This window comes from Mobula birostris, chromosome 29 (assembly GCF_030028105.1).
Source record: "Mobula birostris isolate sMobBir1 chromosome 29, sMobBir1.hap1, whole genome shotgun sequence".
In the NCBI taxonomy this organism is placed as follows: Eukaryota; Metazoa; Chordata; class Chondrichthyes; order Myliobatiformes; family Myliobatidae; genus Mobula; species Mobula birostris.
Window position 1 is genome coordinate 11,007,145 of NC_092398.1, and position 15,122 is coordinate 11,022,266.

General features: G+C 42.9%; 1 protein-coding gene across 1 annotated transcript in view; it reads right to left on the reverse strand.

Annotated features, from left to right (window-relative positions):
* Nucleotides 1–6,626: 6,626 nt before the first annotated feature.
* rlf (RLF zinc finger) overlaps nt 6,627–15,122 on the reverse strand; it is a 71,659-nt gene continuing 63,163 nt past the window's right edge. Inside the window, exon 8 of the mRNA XM_072246891.1 lies at nt 6,627–14,382. Coding sequence (XP_072102992.1) covers nt 8,755–14,382 — 5,628 coding nt within the window. The 3' untranslated portion in view covers nt 6,627–8,754. The remainder of the gene's footprint in view (nt 14,383–15,122) is intronic.

Here is a 15,122-nt window from a genome sequence, read left to right on the forward strand (position 1 = left end):
CCGGCAAAAAAAATTCTTCCCCCTCCCCTTTTCTCACTGCCTATCACACCCTCCTCCTTCCTTTTCGCCTATGGTCCACCCTCCTCCCCTCTCAGATTCCTTCCTCTCCAGCCCTTTACCTTTACAACCCACTGGCCTCATCTGTTCTCCCTCCAACTTTTTATTCTGACAACTTCTCCCTTCCTTCCCAGTCCCAAAGAAGCCTCTCGACCCAAAACATTGATTTTTTGTTTATTTCCATGGTTACCATCTGACCTGCTGAGTTGCACAGCGTTATGTGTGTTTCTTTAAAAGTCTAGGTTTAAAAAGATAGTTTTATGATCATTATTGTCACAAAAACCCAAATTTGTCCACAAATACCATGGTGACATGCATTCTTACCCAGTCTGGGCTATACATAAATCCTGTTCATTGCTTATGGTTATTTCGAAAGATAAATGAGCACCACCTCAAACGTATAAAACTTTTTTCATGAGGGTAATCTTGCAGTGTTCACAAAAGGTCTTTCCAAAACTAAACGAACCCTGCAGAAAACAAGTGTAAACCATATACCAGCCTTCCCTGGCATTCTCATTTCCAGCAAGTTCAAAGACAAGCTTCCAAACAAAAGACTGGCACTCAAGTACAATGATTAGATTATATTGCAAAGGTTATGAAGTATAAAATGGATGATCTGACACAAATTCAGAGGCCAGTGGTGAGTACGATGCTCAGTTTTGATCTTCACACTTAAGGACATACTCACATTGACGGCAGTGTCTCCTTGGTTGTTTACCGGGTAAAAAGGGTTAGTGTATGAAAAGGTCTTGCCTTTGGTCATTGCAATTTAGAAGAATGAGGTGATTTTATTGAAAGTTAGATTTTCTACAGAACTGACAAATTGAACACCAAGACGGCATAATTAGAATTTGTGGACTTAAAGAAAGTTGCCCATTTAAGACAGAGGTAAGGATGTTCTTCTCAAAGGGGCATGGCCCTTTCCGAATTCCCCATGCCAGACTTCTATATTCAAGGCTTGAGGTTGACAGACATTTAAACTGGGAGTCAAGGGATATGTGGAGAGTGCAGTAAGACAGTGTAGAGATAAGCATTAATACCCGCCACCATTTTATTGAATGACAGAACACAATCAAGGGACTGAATGGCGGATTTCTGCTTTTTGTTTGCAATTACTTCAAGTTCTGAAATTAATTTTATAGATTTTCTTTTGGGGAGGGAGAAGAGAAATGTCCAACTTCTGCAGTTTTCTGCTTAGCTACTTTGTGGCTTTGAGGATAGTTTGAGAATCCAAGAAAACGAGAGTGTGGTTTAATGCAATGTAAGAGTGCCTGTAATAACCAGCTGTCTGCCTCATCACACGGACCCCTCTGCTTCTTACTATAAACAAGTAGGAAAGCATTATCAATTGTCCACTGCATAACGTACAGACATGTTCTCAAATAGGCAGTGTAACTAACAGGAAACACATATGACTTAGAAAATAATATGATGGCTCATCACACACCCAGAAGGTGAAATAATTTTGAATTACAAAGGACAAAGACGTTGATTGATATAAAGGACTAAACTTCCAAGAGCTCAGTAGATATAAACTCAAGCGTACCCTGTAACATGAAAAATCCCGCAAGCTTACTTCCTGCAGTTTCTGGTCTAGTCATGAGAACTGAATGGAAAATTTACAGGATGCTTGTGCCTGAGCATATTAAAGCAAAGTACATCGAACAGCAGGAAGGCCTCAAGCTAAGTTGTAGGTCCATGGAGATCAAATGCATATTTCCCAGAATCTGCATGCCAAACACTTGTATGATGAGTGTCAACATAACTGTAACTTCTTTTGAAAAAGGAAGTTTACTCTACAGGCTGGGGTTTCCAGCCCTGAAAGCAAGTCTATAATACTTTACCAGGTGCCAGCACGTGTGAACTGGATTTGCTTTCTCAAACTCCAGTAATCGAGGTTTAAATTTCAATGCCTGGGCACATAAGGAGCAATTCTGGTAGCAAAATCAGATGAGCTGGAACAGATTTTTTCCCTTCAATTTCCCACTCTGGTTCCCCTCTTACCCCTTCTCTCCACACCTGTCCATTACCTCCCTCTGGTGCCCCTCCTTCCCTTTCTCCCATGGCTCACTGCCCTCTCCTATCATATTCTTCCTTCATCAGCCCTTTCACCTCTTCCACATATCAACTCCTCACCTATGTACTCTGTTCCCGTCCCAACGAAGGATCTCGGACTGAAACATCAACTGTTCATTTCCCCGTGCAGATACTGCCTGACTTGCTGAGTGCCTCCAGCACTGTGTTTGTATGTGTGCGTGTGTGTTGCTCTAGATTTCCAGCACCTGCACAATCTCTAGTGGTTTAGGATGAAATAGATGCCTTTTATTTCAAAGGTGACTCAAGTCAGCCTGCACACATGGAAGTGGCAGCCATTTCTCAGGAATCTTTGATTCGCAACCAACACTTCATCCTGACAGCTAGTTCCACCTTTGTCACTGATGTCTGTATTCTGCGCACATGTAGGGCGAGTGTGTCAATGCTTCAGTTTGAAACCCTGCATCAGACTGGGTTTCAATAGAAACAGCGACAACTCCTTCCTCTTCCACAGATGTTGTACAGCAGATTGTTGATACATATTCCAACATCTGCATTTACCCTTTCCAAGCTGACTGGGAAATGCTGGGCACCTCTGCACTGTATGCATCAGCAGTGTGATACAATGCAAATTCACCCAGAGATCACAATGTTAAAATGGTCAAGTGAGAGTGAAGAGCATAAATTAAGTTTATATTCACTGTTGGGGCATATTCTAGAGTTAGGGTATATGGCAAATATTAAATTCAATCTCTACAGTTTTCTGGAAACCAGACTGGTAGTTTGAATTCTTAAACGCTGTTTGAAAGACTCACTCAAAGAAGATCATGATTCCAAGCCCATAAATAGACCAGCCAGTAACTGAAAACCAGTGGATGCCCAAGCTACATTTCAACTACCTGAACATTCCTCTTGCCACATCCTTGGGAAAAATACTAATGCAGCAATGTATTGTCAACCTACAACATTTATTTGGATCTACCATGTCATGGCCTTCCTTGTACCTTATTGTCTGACCATTAGATACAGGAGCAGAAGCAGGCCATTCGGCCCATTGAGTCTGCTCCACCATTCAATCACGAGCTGATCCAATTCTTCCAGTCATCCCCACTTCCCCTGCCTTCTCCCCATACCTTTTGATGCCCTGGCTAATCAAGAACCTATCTATTTCTGCCTTAAATGCACCCAATTACTTGGCATCTACTGCTACTTGTGGCAACAAATTCCACAGATTTACCACCCTCTGACTAAAGTAATTTCTCTGCATCTCTGTTCTAAATGGACGCCCTTCAATCGTGCCCTCATGTCCTGGACTCCCCTACGAGGGGAAATAACTTTGCCATATCTAATCTCTTCAGGTCTTTTAACATTCGGAATGTTTCTATGAGATCCCCCTCATTCTCCTGAACTCCAGGGAATACAGCCCAAGAGCTGCCAGACGTTCCTCATACGGTAACCCTTTCATTCCTGGAATCATTCTTGTGACTCTTCTCTGAACCCTCTCCAATGTCAGTATATACTTTCTAAAATAAGGAGCCCAAAACTGCACACAATACTCCAACTGTGGTCTCGAAAGTGCCTTGTAGGGCCTCAACATCACATCCCTGCTCTTGTATTCTACACCTCTAGAAATGAATGCCAACATTGCATTTGCCTTCTTCACCACTGACCCAACCTGGAGACAGTGCATAAGGACTCCCAAGTCCCTTTGCATCTCTGCATTTTGAATTCTCTCCCCATCTAAATAATAGACCGCCCATTTATTTCTTCCACCAAAGTGCATTACCATACACTTTCCAACCTTGCATTTCATTTGCCACTTCTTTGCCCATTCCCCTAAATTGTCTTTGTTTCCTCAACACTACCCATCAGCAAATTTAGCCACAAATCCATTAATCCCATAGTCCAAATCATTGACATACATTGTAAAAAGCAGAGGACCCAACATCGACCCCAGTGGGACTCCACTGGTAACTGGCAGCCAGCCAGAATAGGATCCCTTTATTCCCATTGTTTTCTGCCAATCAGCCAATGTTCCACCCATGCTAGTAACTCCCCTGTAATTCCATGGGATCTTATCTTGCTAAACAGCCTCATGTGCAGCACCTTGTCAAAAGACCTCTGAAAATCCAAGAACCCCACATCTACTGCATCTCCTTTGTCCACCATGCTTGTAATTTCCTCATAAAATTGCAGTAGGTTAGTCTGGCAGGATTTTCCTTTCAGGAAACCATGTTGGCTTTGGCCTATCTTGTCATATGCCTCCAGGTACTCCGTAATCTCATCCCTAACCACAACAACTTCTCAACCACTGATGTCAAGCTAACAGGTGTACAGTTTCCTTTCTACTGCCTCCCACCGTTCTTAAATAGCGGAGTAACATTTGCAATTTTCCAGTCATCTGGTACAATGCCAGTATCTACAGATTCTTGAAAGATCATTGCTAATGCCTCTGCAATCTCTCCAGCTACTTTCTTTAGAACCCGAGGGTGCGTTCCATCAGGTCCAGGAGATTTATCCACCCTCAGACCATTAAGCATCCTAAGCACCTTCTCAGTTGTAATTTTCACTGCACATACTTCACTTCCCTGACACTCTTGAACGTCTGGTTTACTGCAGATGTCTTTCACTGTGAAGACTGATGCAAAATACGTATTCAGTTCCTCTGCCATCTCTGATTACAATATCTCCAGCATCATTTTCTATGGGTCCTATATCTACCCTCAACCCTCTTTTACCCTTTATATACTTAAAAAGCTTTTAGTATCTTCTTTGATATTAGTCACCAGCTTCCTTTCATAATTCATCTTTTCTTTCATAATGACCTTCTTAGTTTCTTTCTGCAAAGCTTCCCAATCCTTTGTCTTCCCACTGGCTTTGGCTTCCCTGTCTGCTTGTACTGCAGTTTCCCTCACTGTGTTTAACATTGCATTATTGTTTCTTCCCTTTGAACTACCTCAACATACTGATGTGATGGAATAATGCTGGCATGCAAAAGTGCCTTTCACTGTATCTTGGTAAAAGTGACTACAAACTAACAGAGCAGATTGTCATGTACACCAGGGTGCAATGAAATTCCACGCTTACAATCTGTGTATATTTCTTTCCAGTCTCTCTCTGAAACTGGCACCTCAAATGAAGGCATTAAATACCACTTACAGGTTTTCAAAAATAAAAAAAAATTACGAAGGCCCCAAATCCCAGAGTGTCAATAAGTTTTATTTGTTAATTAATACACAGAAGAGCTAAGTTTGTAATAATAGCTAGATTCTCCACAGGGATCTTTCTAAAATATCTATCAAGAGAACTTTAAATTGGCATATTTTGCCTTCCACAACACACAGATGATGGTCAAAGAATACTGCTTAAAAATTCTAAGGTATAGCTAATCCTACAATATAATGTAGAGGATAGCAAAGGAAACATTTTTGCAGCTTTGGTCTTGGGCTATACAAACTTTACAGAATTAAAGACTGCAATCAGCGCGAGACGTTTATATAAGGGTTGGTGCAGGAGGCAGGAAACGCAATTCCATCCTTCGCCAGAATGGGAAGCAATGGAAACCGAGAAGTAACAGTAAAGCAGTCATGGAGCTAGTGTTTGCTCTCAATTTGTAGCCAATGGCTGAATAATCCACCACCATTCACAAAATAAAAAGTGAGGAAAAACAGAAGTGAGGGAGGACAGGAAGGTGCACACACTATTAACCTGCTCAGTTATTCTTACATAAGAACTTATTACCCAAGTTGGATTGTGAAGGAGGCTCCAAGACAGAGCAGAATTAGGACATTCAGCCCATCTAGTCATAGGAAATACAGCACAGAAACAGACCATTCATCTAGTCTGTGCCAAACCATTTAAATTGTCTATTCCCATCGATCTGCACCCACACCATAGCTGTCCACATCGTTCCCATTCATCCCCTACCAGTCTGCTCCATCATTCACTCTTGGCTGATCCTCTCCTCAAGCTCAAGCCGATGCTTCAACCATCTCCCTGTAACCCTGAACTCCGTCTCCACAGCCTGCTAGCAACGAATTCCAGACTTGTTACTTAAATTTGCAACACAGAACAGCTCTATAACTAATTCCTTTGGAAAACTTTGGCAGATGGGTGGAGAATAACTTCAGCATTTGGATCTCATTAAATGTTATGGTTACTGCTCATTTCCCTTATGCAATACAGACAATGTGCTGGAGGAGCTCAGCAGGTGAGGCAGTATCTATGGTTGGGAATAAGCAGTTGATGCTTTGAGCCGAGACCTTTCATCAGGAGCCACGATGAAGAGTCTCGGCCTGAAACGTCAACTGTTTATTCTCATTCATAGATGCTGCCTGACCTGCTGAGCTCCTCCAGCACATTGCCTGTATTACTCTAGATTTCCAGCATCTGCGGTACCTCTTGTGTCCTTAATTTCCCCTTGTGCTTCTTCCCAGCAAGCTCAAGTTGTTGAAAGCAAAGTACCACCAGCTGAATTAACCCAAAAAGGTTACAGTCAGATATCCAACCGCTGTTCGCTCTATTTTGTACAACAGATTTGTTGAACTTTGCATGGTGTTTATTAACAGCAAATTCGCTAAAATTGACAAGTTCCCAGCAATCAACCATTTGATGGGGAAAGGTGGAGAGAGGTCGGCCTAAAGCAAGTCACAATGTTATTTAAAGCGTTGCAAAATAAAGAGCTTCGTTCAGTTTTCACATAGAATGAAAAATCTTGTTTAAACTGTTTTACTCTTCACTGCGAGGTTTACCTTTCCATTTACATTTTGGATGAAACTTTGTGGCACAAACATGAATACATTCAGTTACAACTTTCTACAATTCATTACAAGCAGGCTACACAACTGCGAACAGAACAAGCATGTTAGGACAGATACTATCAGGTCTATTAGTTATGCTCATCAAAACTTAAGTGTGCGTATATATATTCTTTTCAGCTGCATTGTATTAAAATGGATTTTAAACCATGATTCAATGCAACACTGCAACTGCCTTACAACTGAACAGAAATTTAACAGCTCAATTGACAAGTTATTACAAAGGAGGATAAAAATGGAATTCCAGTCAAACTTGTACTGAAAAAAGTAAAATTGTATAATTACAAAGTGAATACCACATTATAATCAAGAAACAAAAACAAAAAGGCTGTATCTAAATCTTCAGTTTACGTTATCTCTTTGAAGGAAATTACACATTTTCTTTTCATCTTAGTTTTTAAAGAGTAAACACGGGCTATAAATCTTGGACTAAGAGTCTCTTGGGGATATCCAGGTGACATCTTGCTTTTAATAAGGAACTGACGGCACTCCCAGGGGCCCTCTCCTTCACCATCCCCACTGTCGTTGAATGAAAATTCTTGCATACGCACAGGAAATACTTATGCCTACAGGCAGTACTAAACTGGTTTAAATGTGGATTTCCACTGTCTTTTGAAATCACAAAACACAGATAAGATTCTAAAAGCAACAAATTTCTATAGAACAAATAGCACTGTGACTCAAAGGTCCACAAGATGAACCTACCTTAGTAAGCCCTATGGTAAATATTTATGGAGTACGTGGACTACTGCAGAAATGATCAAAACTTGATTAGAGACTTAAATGTCATGTCACCAAGCCCTCTTTGGTGCTTCCCAGGGTCCATTCAAGTATGTTTTGCTATGACTATGCATTCAGTGTCAGTCAAGTGTCACTAATTATAGCATATTGGCCAAAATGTTCTAGGTTTATTCAGACTGAAACAGACATTCCAAATTTCTTTGCAAAAACTTTGTTATATGAGTAACGCATTATTTCAAAATATCTAAAACAATGTTTTCTTTTCCTATTTCACCATCTCCAAATACATACACCAAGTTATCATTTACCTTCCAGGTTAAAATCTATATTGTTAGGATGGATTAAGTAATTAAAATATACACAGGAAAATACTGCCGTGATTTGGTCCTTTGTTTGAAACAAAATCCAGAACGGAAGGTATGCTACATAGTCGTACACTCAAAGAGAGAACTCCGTTGACAGCAAAAAAAAATCTTCCTGGAGCCAATTTTAAGATCACATTTCAGTCAACTTGTGAAGAAGGTCACGTCGAAGTGGAGTTAGTTCATCAAAAATTAAATCAGCCACAGTACTTGTTCCAATTATAGATTTCTTACATAATTACAAGAATATTTCAGAGAAAACCATAATGGGTTATAGCTAAAGCTCTGCTGCAATAAAAGTAGTTTCCTTTTGTTTATTGATAACTGTTTTGATGCCCACAAACTAGGCAAGTGATGCTTTTGAAAAGCATCAATACAATTTGAATTATAGTACAAATCCATCAGTACAATGATTTTTGTGAAAAATTGCCATTTAATTGACAGCGTACTATCTCAAAACCCATACATAAAGGAGATGTAGTGTACAGTATATTACAGAAAAGCACCAGTATGTGCACATTCAAGTTCTTCGTGAGAACTACTAATCCCCGATAAGTACCCTAATACTTGTTCGTATACACACACACACACACAATCATGCACAAAACCAGAACAAACCAAGGTTTCATTTCCCAAATGGAAGCCCCAGGTGTACTCGTTTTTTTATTCTCTGCAGTACTGCTTTTATCACTCTACATAGGTTACAGTATGGTGATTTGTTTGCAAAATAGATACAAATAGTCCTATGAACTTCCCACACAGAGTTCATCATTCTTTTTTGTTGGAAACAGTTCTAGTAGGGGAGTGGAAAACTCAGACCTTTCCAGCACTACCACAGGTCGAAGGAAATGAAGCTGCTTTAAGGCAAGATCTCCACAGTCTGTCAACGCCTTGTCCAATATCGTTCGTAAGTTCTCCAAAGATGGAGTCGACCCTTGTGAAATTAGGGGCTCGATAGCTGCAAAGCTGTTATGCACAGTAGAGTCACTTTTATCACAGTCTGCAATGCACCCTGTACAGTTTTCCACTGTCGATTCATTTGATCCAGTGTTAACGCCCGACTCCCTCTGGTGTGAAGCAAATTTTTTGCATCGCTTCGGGGGATCCCAATGCCACGACTCCTCAAGGTCGTTCTCAGTGTCTTCACTTTCTTGGATAAACTTCAAGAACGAGGCTTCAAAGCCTATAGGTTTGTATGTGGTTAAGTCAAATGGTTTCTGCTGAGCGTTTTGGCTCTGTTGGCTCTCCTTGGTGCCGAAAAGCGAGCCCTGAGGCAAATACGTGGAGTCAGTTCTCTGCGACTGTCCGTCCATTTCAAATTTTCTTTTCAAAGGCTGCTTCAGTTTGGGGAACAGGGAGCCATTTTGGGTGCCACTTTGTTTCACGATGTTTGGAATTACTCCTCCGTTCTTAGGCAGAAAGGCCCGATTCGCATCATTTTCCTTGAAGCTTGGACCTCTGTTTGCTATCCCCAGGGCGAGACTGCTGTTTACCGACTTCCCAGGAAAGAGAACGTTTCCACCGCCAGGGAAAGCATCGTTGCCGTTTGCCACACCGCAGTTCTGTAACTGCAGCCCTGATCCAACGTCATCAGGTTCAATTTTGAACTCCGTTTTCAGCGGCACCTCACCATTTTGTTGCCGGAGAACGCTGCAACCTGGGGCGTCCTCAATCTGCTCAGAGAACACTTTTTTGGGAGGAGCTGGAGAATCACGCCCCACCTTCTCACGTGACGTATCAGAATATTTCTTGCACACTAGAAGTGTATTACAGTTCTGCTCAATATATTTAGCAGTCATTTTGTGAAGTATCTTGTAGTGCCTCAAGACACTGCGCCGGCTCAGTACAACAGTCTGACAGTCATCGACCATGCATGGAAACTGATCTCTTAAAACCTCATTTTTACACATTGCAAATCCATGGTCTGTGCTCTTCAATGAATAATCCCGACACCGGCCTGATTTTCTTCCTTCTTTATCATACTCATCCACTGAGGAACCACTGTAAGCCATGGAGGATGCATTTCTCTCACAGTCTTCATCCTGTGGCGACGAGTCATTTGAGTCATCGGAATGATTATCTGATAGACTCCTCTTTATATCCGGTTCCAGTTTTGCTTTTCTGCTGCAAGCTTCACTTTGAATATCCTCGTGGCTGCGACCTTCCAAGTTCGACTCAGCTTTCAGTGCCGAACCATACGGGTCAAGATTCTTATAATTTTCGAAATTGGGCTCTGCTTCGGACTCAGAATCGCAGCCTCCTTCGTCCGACAGATGCTCTCCACTGATCCTACCCAAGTTGGGCGCGTGCGGCAATGCGGAGCCACAGCTATCCTCGTCGGTGAGTCGTTCCTGCTTGATCAGCCGCAAACCGGGCTTGTCAGCTGAAGCGGAGCCATTGGCTTCGCTATCGATAAAGCAGTCCTGATTGCACCTTTCCAAGTTCAGCTTACGGTCATAGTTACTGTTCTTGCGCGGCTTCAGCAGTATCGACTTGTAATGGGCTTTGTGCTGTCTTTGGACGTGGCGCAGGTAACTGGAACGGATAGTGTAAGTACGGCTGCAACCATCTATGCTGCACTTAAACTGCAAGTCAGCAGGCTGGCGTCTAAGGTTACCATACATGTTAAAAGAGGACATGCAGTCTGGCTGATTACAAGGGTACTTCGCTGTTTCACCACCTGCAAGCTTGTGAATCTCACTGTAGTGTCTCAACAGCACTCTAGGATATTGGAAGCGTTTGGTGCAACCTTCAAATTTGCACTTGAAGATTTTCTTCACTTTGGTACTGTCTTTCTTGGCATTTCCTTGATCTTCTTCCAAACACATTTGCTCTCGGTTATACTGATGCACCGTCTGGTAGTGGCGTATCAAATTTGGTTGCCCAGTGAATGCCGCAGAGCAGCCCTTGTGAATGCAGTGGTAAGGTTTGTGGTATTTGTTCAGCATATAACACAAATTACTTTTAGTGCCAATTCTCCGACTTCCTCTACCTTCTTCCTTGGACTCAGAATCGTCTGCACTGTCAGGCATCATGCAACTGGATTCCATGCTGCCATTCAGATGCATCTCCTCAGACTTCAAAGATTCTGCAGATTCAGAACATTCAACTTCTGTCGTGAAGGACTCATTCATTGTGTTTTCGGAGTCGCTTCCCGTCTGGCGCCAGCTTCCGCTCACTGTGCCAAGCTGTGCGTGCTCATCGTCTCCAAATAAATTAAAGTCTTTAGTCTGGTAAGGAACAGTCACAGGGTAAAGAGAGCCCTTTTCTATCTTAATTGGCGCCGTATCCGGAGACAAGCTCAGCCTTTCAGTGACATTCTGGGAGCTGCATAATTTCTCTTCAGTTAGGCGGGGACTGTCATTCTCAGTTTTAATTAATATATTTGGCACAGCCAGCTGTGGAGTTGTATTGCTAGGAACAGAAACACAGTTTATATAGGGGAACTTTCCTTTCTGCATGTCCTCTTTACTGAACCTATGCATTTGTTTATAATGAGTTCTGAGATTAGTTTTTCTTGTGAACGTTCTTAGGCAGATGTGGCATTTGAACGGTGCGAACCTGAGCTGAAACCGGCTTAACTGAAGCACCTTGTCCTTGGAGTACTTGTGGGTTTTAACATAATGGTTAATGAGGCCATCTTTGGTCATCGCCTTAAAGGCACAACCTTCGTAATCACAAACAAAAGGCTTAATGACCCCCGGGTCCTCTTTAGATGGATCGGTTTGGAAGAGCTCGCGTGAGCGCGTCTGTGATTGGGAAGCATTAGCTAAAGGCTTGGACATAGAAGCATCGGCGGCAGAGATCGGAGGCGGAGGGAGCGGCTCTATCAAAGGTGACGACAAGGTAGAGCTACACACCATCACTTCATTGGGAACTGCTTCCGATTTATTCAGCTGCAGCTTTTGCAGGGCCCTTACCACGTCCTCCAGAGTTGGTACTTCAGAAACATGAGCGGGACGACCCGGAGGACGCCCCTCATAACGCTTCTTTATTGGATTTGTGCCTGAACTGCTCTCTGTCAGCAGCGGGCATTTTATTTTGCGAGCGAGGTGGCCACCAAGCGATTTGGGATTTGAAAATTCCTTGAAGCATCGAGAGCATACAAACTTACCATCCTTAAAAATAGCCGGCCACTTGGCATTCCTGTTATTCTTGGGCTTTTTAACTCTCTGAGCTTTGAGTGACACGTTCTTATTTTCACAAAGTTCATCAGCAGATGCCGCTGACTGGCCTTCCTGCCCCTGCGACGGGAGCAGTTGCGCCGTTAGCGGTTGTTGTTCCACCTCAGCTTTAACCTTGTCCTGATCTGTAGCAGAAACTTTCACAACACTTCTGCTGTGCTTATCAATCCTTTTCTTGGCTTTATAGTAATTTGGATGAGCTACCTTAATGTGTTTCTTCAGGTCCTTTGTCGAGGCATACATCATGATACATCCATCGATACCGCAAGAATGCTGATTTACAGTCGGCAAGCTGTCTGCACCATTAGGGGTGATTTTGTGCTTGGCTAAGGTCCTATTAAGTTCAGGATGAAGTGTGGCTGCCTTCATCATATCCTCAATGTCACTCAGCTCTTTAAAGGATGCCAACTTTTCTAACGGCACAAGCAAGTTTTCAGAATAAACACCCTGGAGATTAGGATATTCAGGCTTACCCTTGTTGGCTGAATCTGTCCTGTCAGCACCCAGACTTGTAGCACAGTAAGAACCACCTGGATTATACTCTTCCTTTTCCTTTTTTACTTCTTGAGGCACCGAGTAGCTGCAACTTTGTGAAGGGTTTTCAGCACTTTCACGCACTTTCTCATGTACAGTTTCGGCACCGCTACCAACCACGTGACATTGCTTCTCCTCTGCGGTCACAAGCTTAGACCCAACGTCCACCACACCCTCTGTGGAGCCACCTTTTTTCAGAACCCTGGCCTCAAATTCTTCGAGACTCGATAAACCATGCGTCAGCAAGTGACTTTGGAACTCACTCTTGGAGAAGTAGAACTTCTTGCAGCCCGATAAATTGCAGGAGTAGGCTGCTTCCCTGTAATGCTGAGCTTCATGGTGATACAGTAAGCAAGAACCACTGAAAACTTTGTTGCAACCTTTGAACGTGCACTTGGATCGGAACTCCTTGTGCTGTTTTCTGTGCTTCACGAGGTCAGCGAAGGCCTGGAAGCTCGCATTACAGTTCATCTGAATGCAAATGTAGGGCTGCAATCCAGAATGGACCTTCAGATGGGCTTTCAGGTGGTAATCGCTGACAAAATGGCGTCGGCAGTATTTACATAGGGCCTTTCTGTTATTCATCTCCAGGAAGTGCTTTACATTTTCATCATTGTCCAAGTGATCATTCTTCAAATGGGCAGTGAGATTCTTATAGTATTTAAAGGATCTTGAGCAGGCTGTGCCTGGGCACGGGTAACTTTCCGTCCAGTGCGTAACGACAGCCTCACTCACTTCTGGCTTGGGCACATCACCTTGTTCTTCGTCCACGGAGTCTGCTCCGCTGAAGATTATGTAGTCATTTTCTTCTATCTCCTTTTTAACTGAGTTCCTTGCATCATCTAAACGAGCTTGCGGCTTAGTGGGAGCATTCATGCTTGATGCCAGAGGCAGTGGTTTCTCAGCTGCTTCTGATTTCTTCTTCTGTTTCTTCTCTCTCTTCGGTTTCTTGATGTGTTCTTTTACATGCGGCGTAAACTGTTCCTTTCTCTTGAACTTTTTTGCGCAAACGGGACAAGAAAATATCCCATCTCTAACGTGCGTCTTCGCATGGTGCACCATTCTAGCGACAACATAATCTTTCTTGCACAGCACACAGAAGAACATATTTTGAAGCCACCTGTAATACCGTTCAGACATCACCTTCTCCTTCTTTTTGACAACTTCTCCATCCTTCTCCCTTTCATTCTTTATCGTCTCTGGTATTTTACTCATTTGATCAAAGAGTTCATTACTACCATCTGCTTCGTCTTCACTGAGTTCATCTTCCGAAATGGCAACTGCCTTCTCTCCCAAATGCCCCCGACAGTGTCGTTTCAGAGTTTTCCAGTCCCAAAACTCTGGATCAAAAGGCCAGTGGGCTTTTAAAACCAACAAGAGTTCACAGTGCAACGAATTGGGGATAGGGCCGTTTTCCTCATCATATTTCTGATCCGGTTGCTTGTACAGCCTTTCCACTTCACGGTATGCATCCACTGTGGGCTCCAGCAGGAACTGAGTGAGCTGACAAGCACGCCTCACTTCAAGATCATCTGGCATCAAGCAGGCGATGGTTTTGCAAATGGAGATCTTCATCTCTGCATTTTCATTAGACTGTATACGGAGGGCTCCGACACAAAGCTCGATTGAAATTGGGAGACCAGCTCCTTCAGCCTGCAAAGTAAAAGAGGGGGAGGTTAATTTTTTTTTCTTCCCTATAGCAAAAAAATAATAGACTATTTTAGGATCTCCTGGTGATCCCTGAATAAAACCAAAGTTAAGTGACTTCACTGAGCAAGAGCCACAAAAGTGCATGCATCAACACCTAATGGGGGCAGAATTTATAACATGAAGAAAAATATTACAACTATTTCCACAAAGGAAACAAGTCTTATAGCTGCTGAAACCTATCCACAGAGCACACAGGTGTACTCTGAAATGTGACAAACAGGTATGGGCTGGAAAGAGACCCTGAAAGAGTACCACAGAATATCTTTAAAACTTAGCCAGCTATCGTAGAGTTAATTAACTCTGATAAATTACACAATCTTCCAAGTGGACCATAACCTTGTCATGCTTTGGAGGCTTGTGTACCTCAATGACCTGGAGAGCTAGGTTGACTGGAGTCAGGGCTTTATGCTTTGGCTCTTGGTAGGGTCACCCATGCCACCAACAGGTAAAAGACCAGACTAAGTGGTCCATTAGCCCTCCAGGTTCGGGGGTTCAGCTCAGGGCTAACAATCCTGACTGGTAAAACAAAACTGTTATGGAAACAGCAATAAAGAATCCTTCCACACCTGTCTCCGCCAGGGACTTGCACAACTGACAGTAGCGATAACTGAGCTACTGACATGATGAAAGAAGCCCTGAACACTGCCAGAGATGGAGAACCTTCATTGCTGCCCTAAATACCA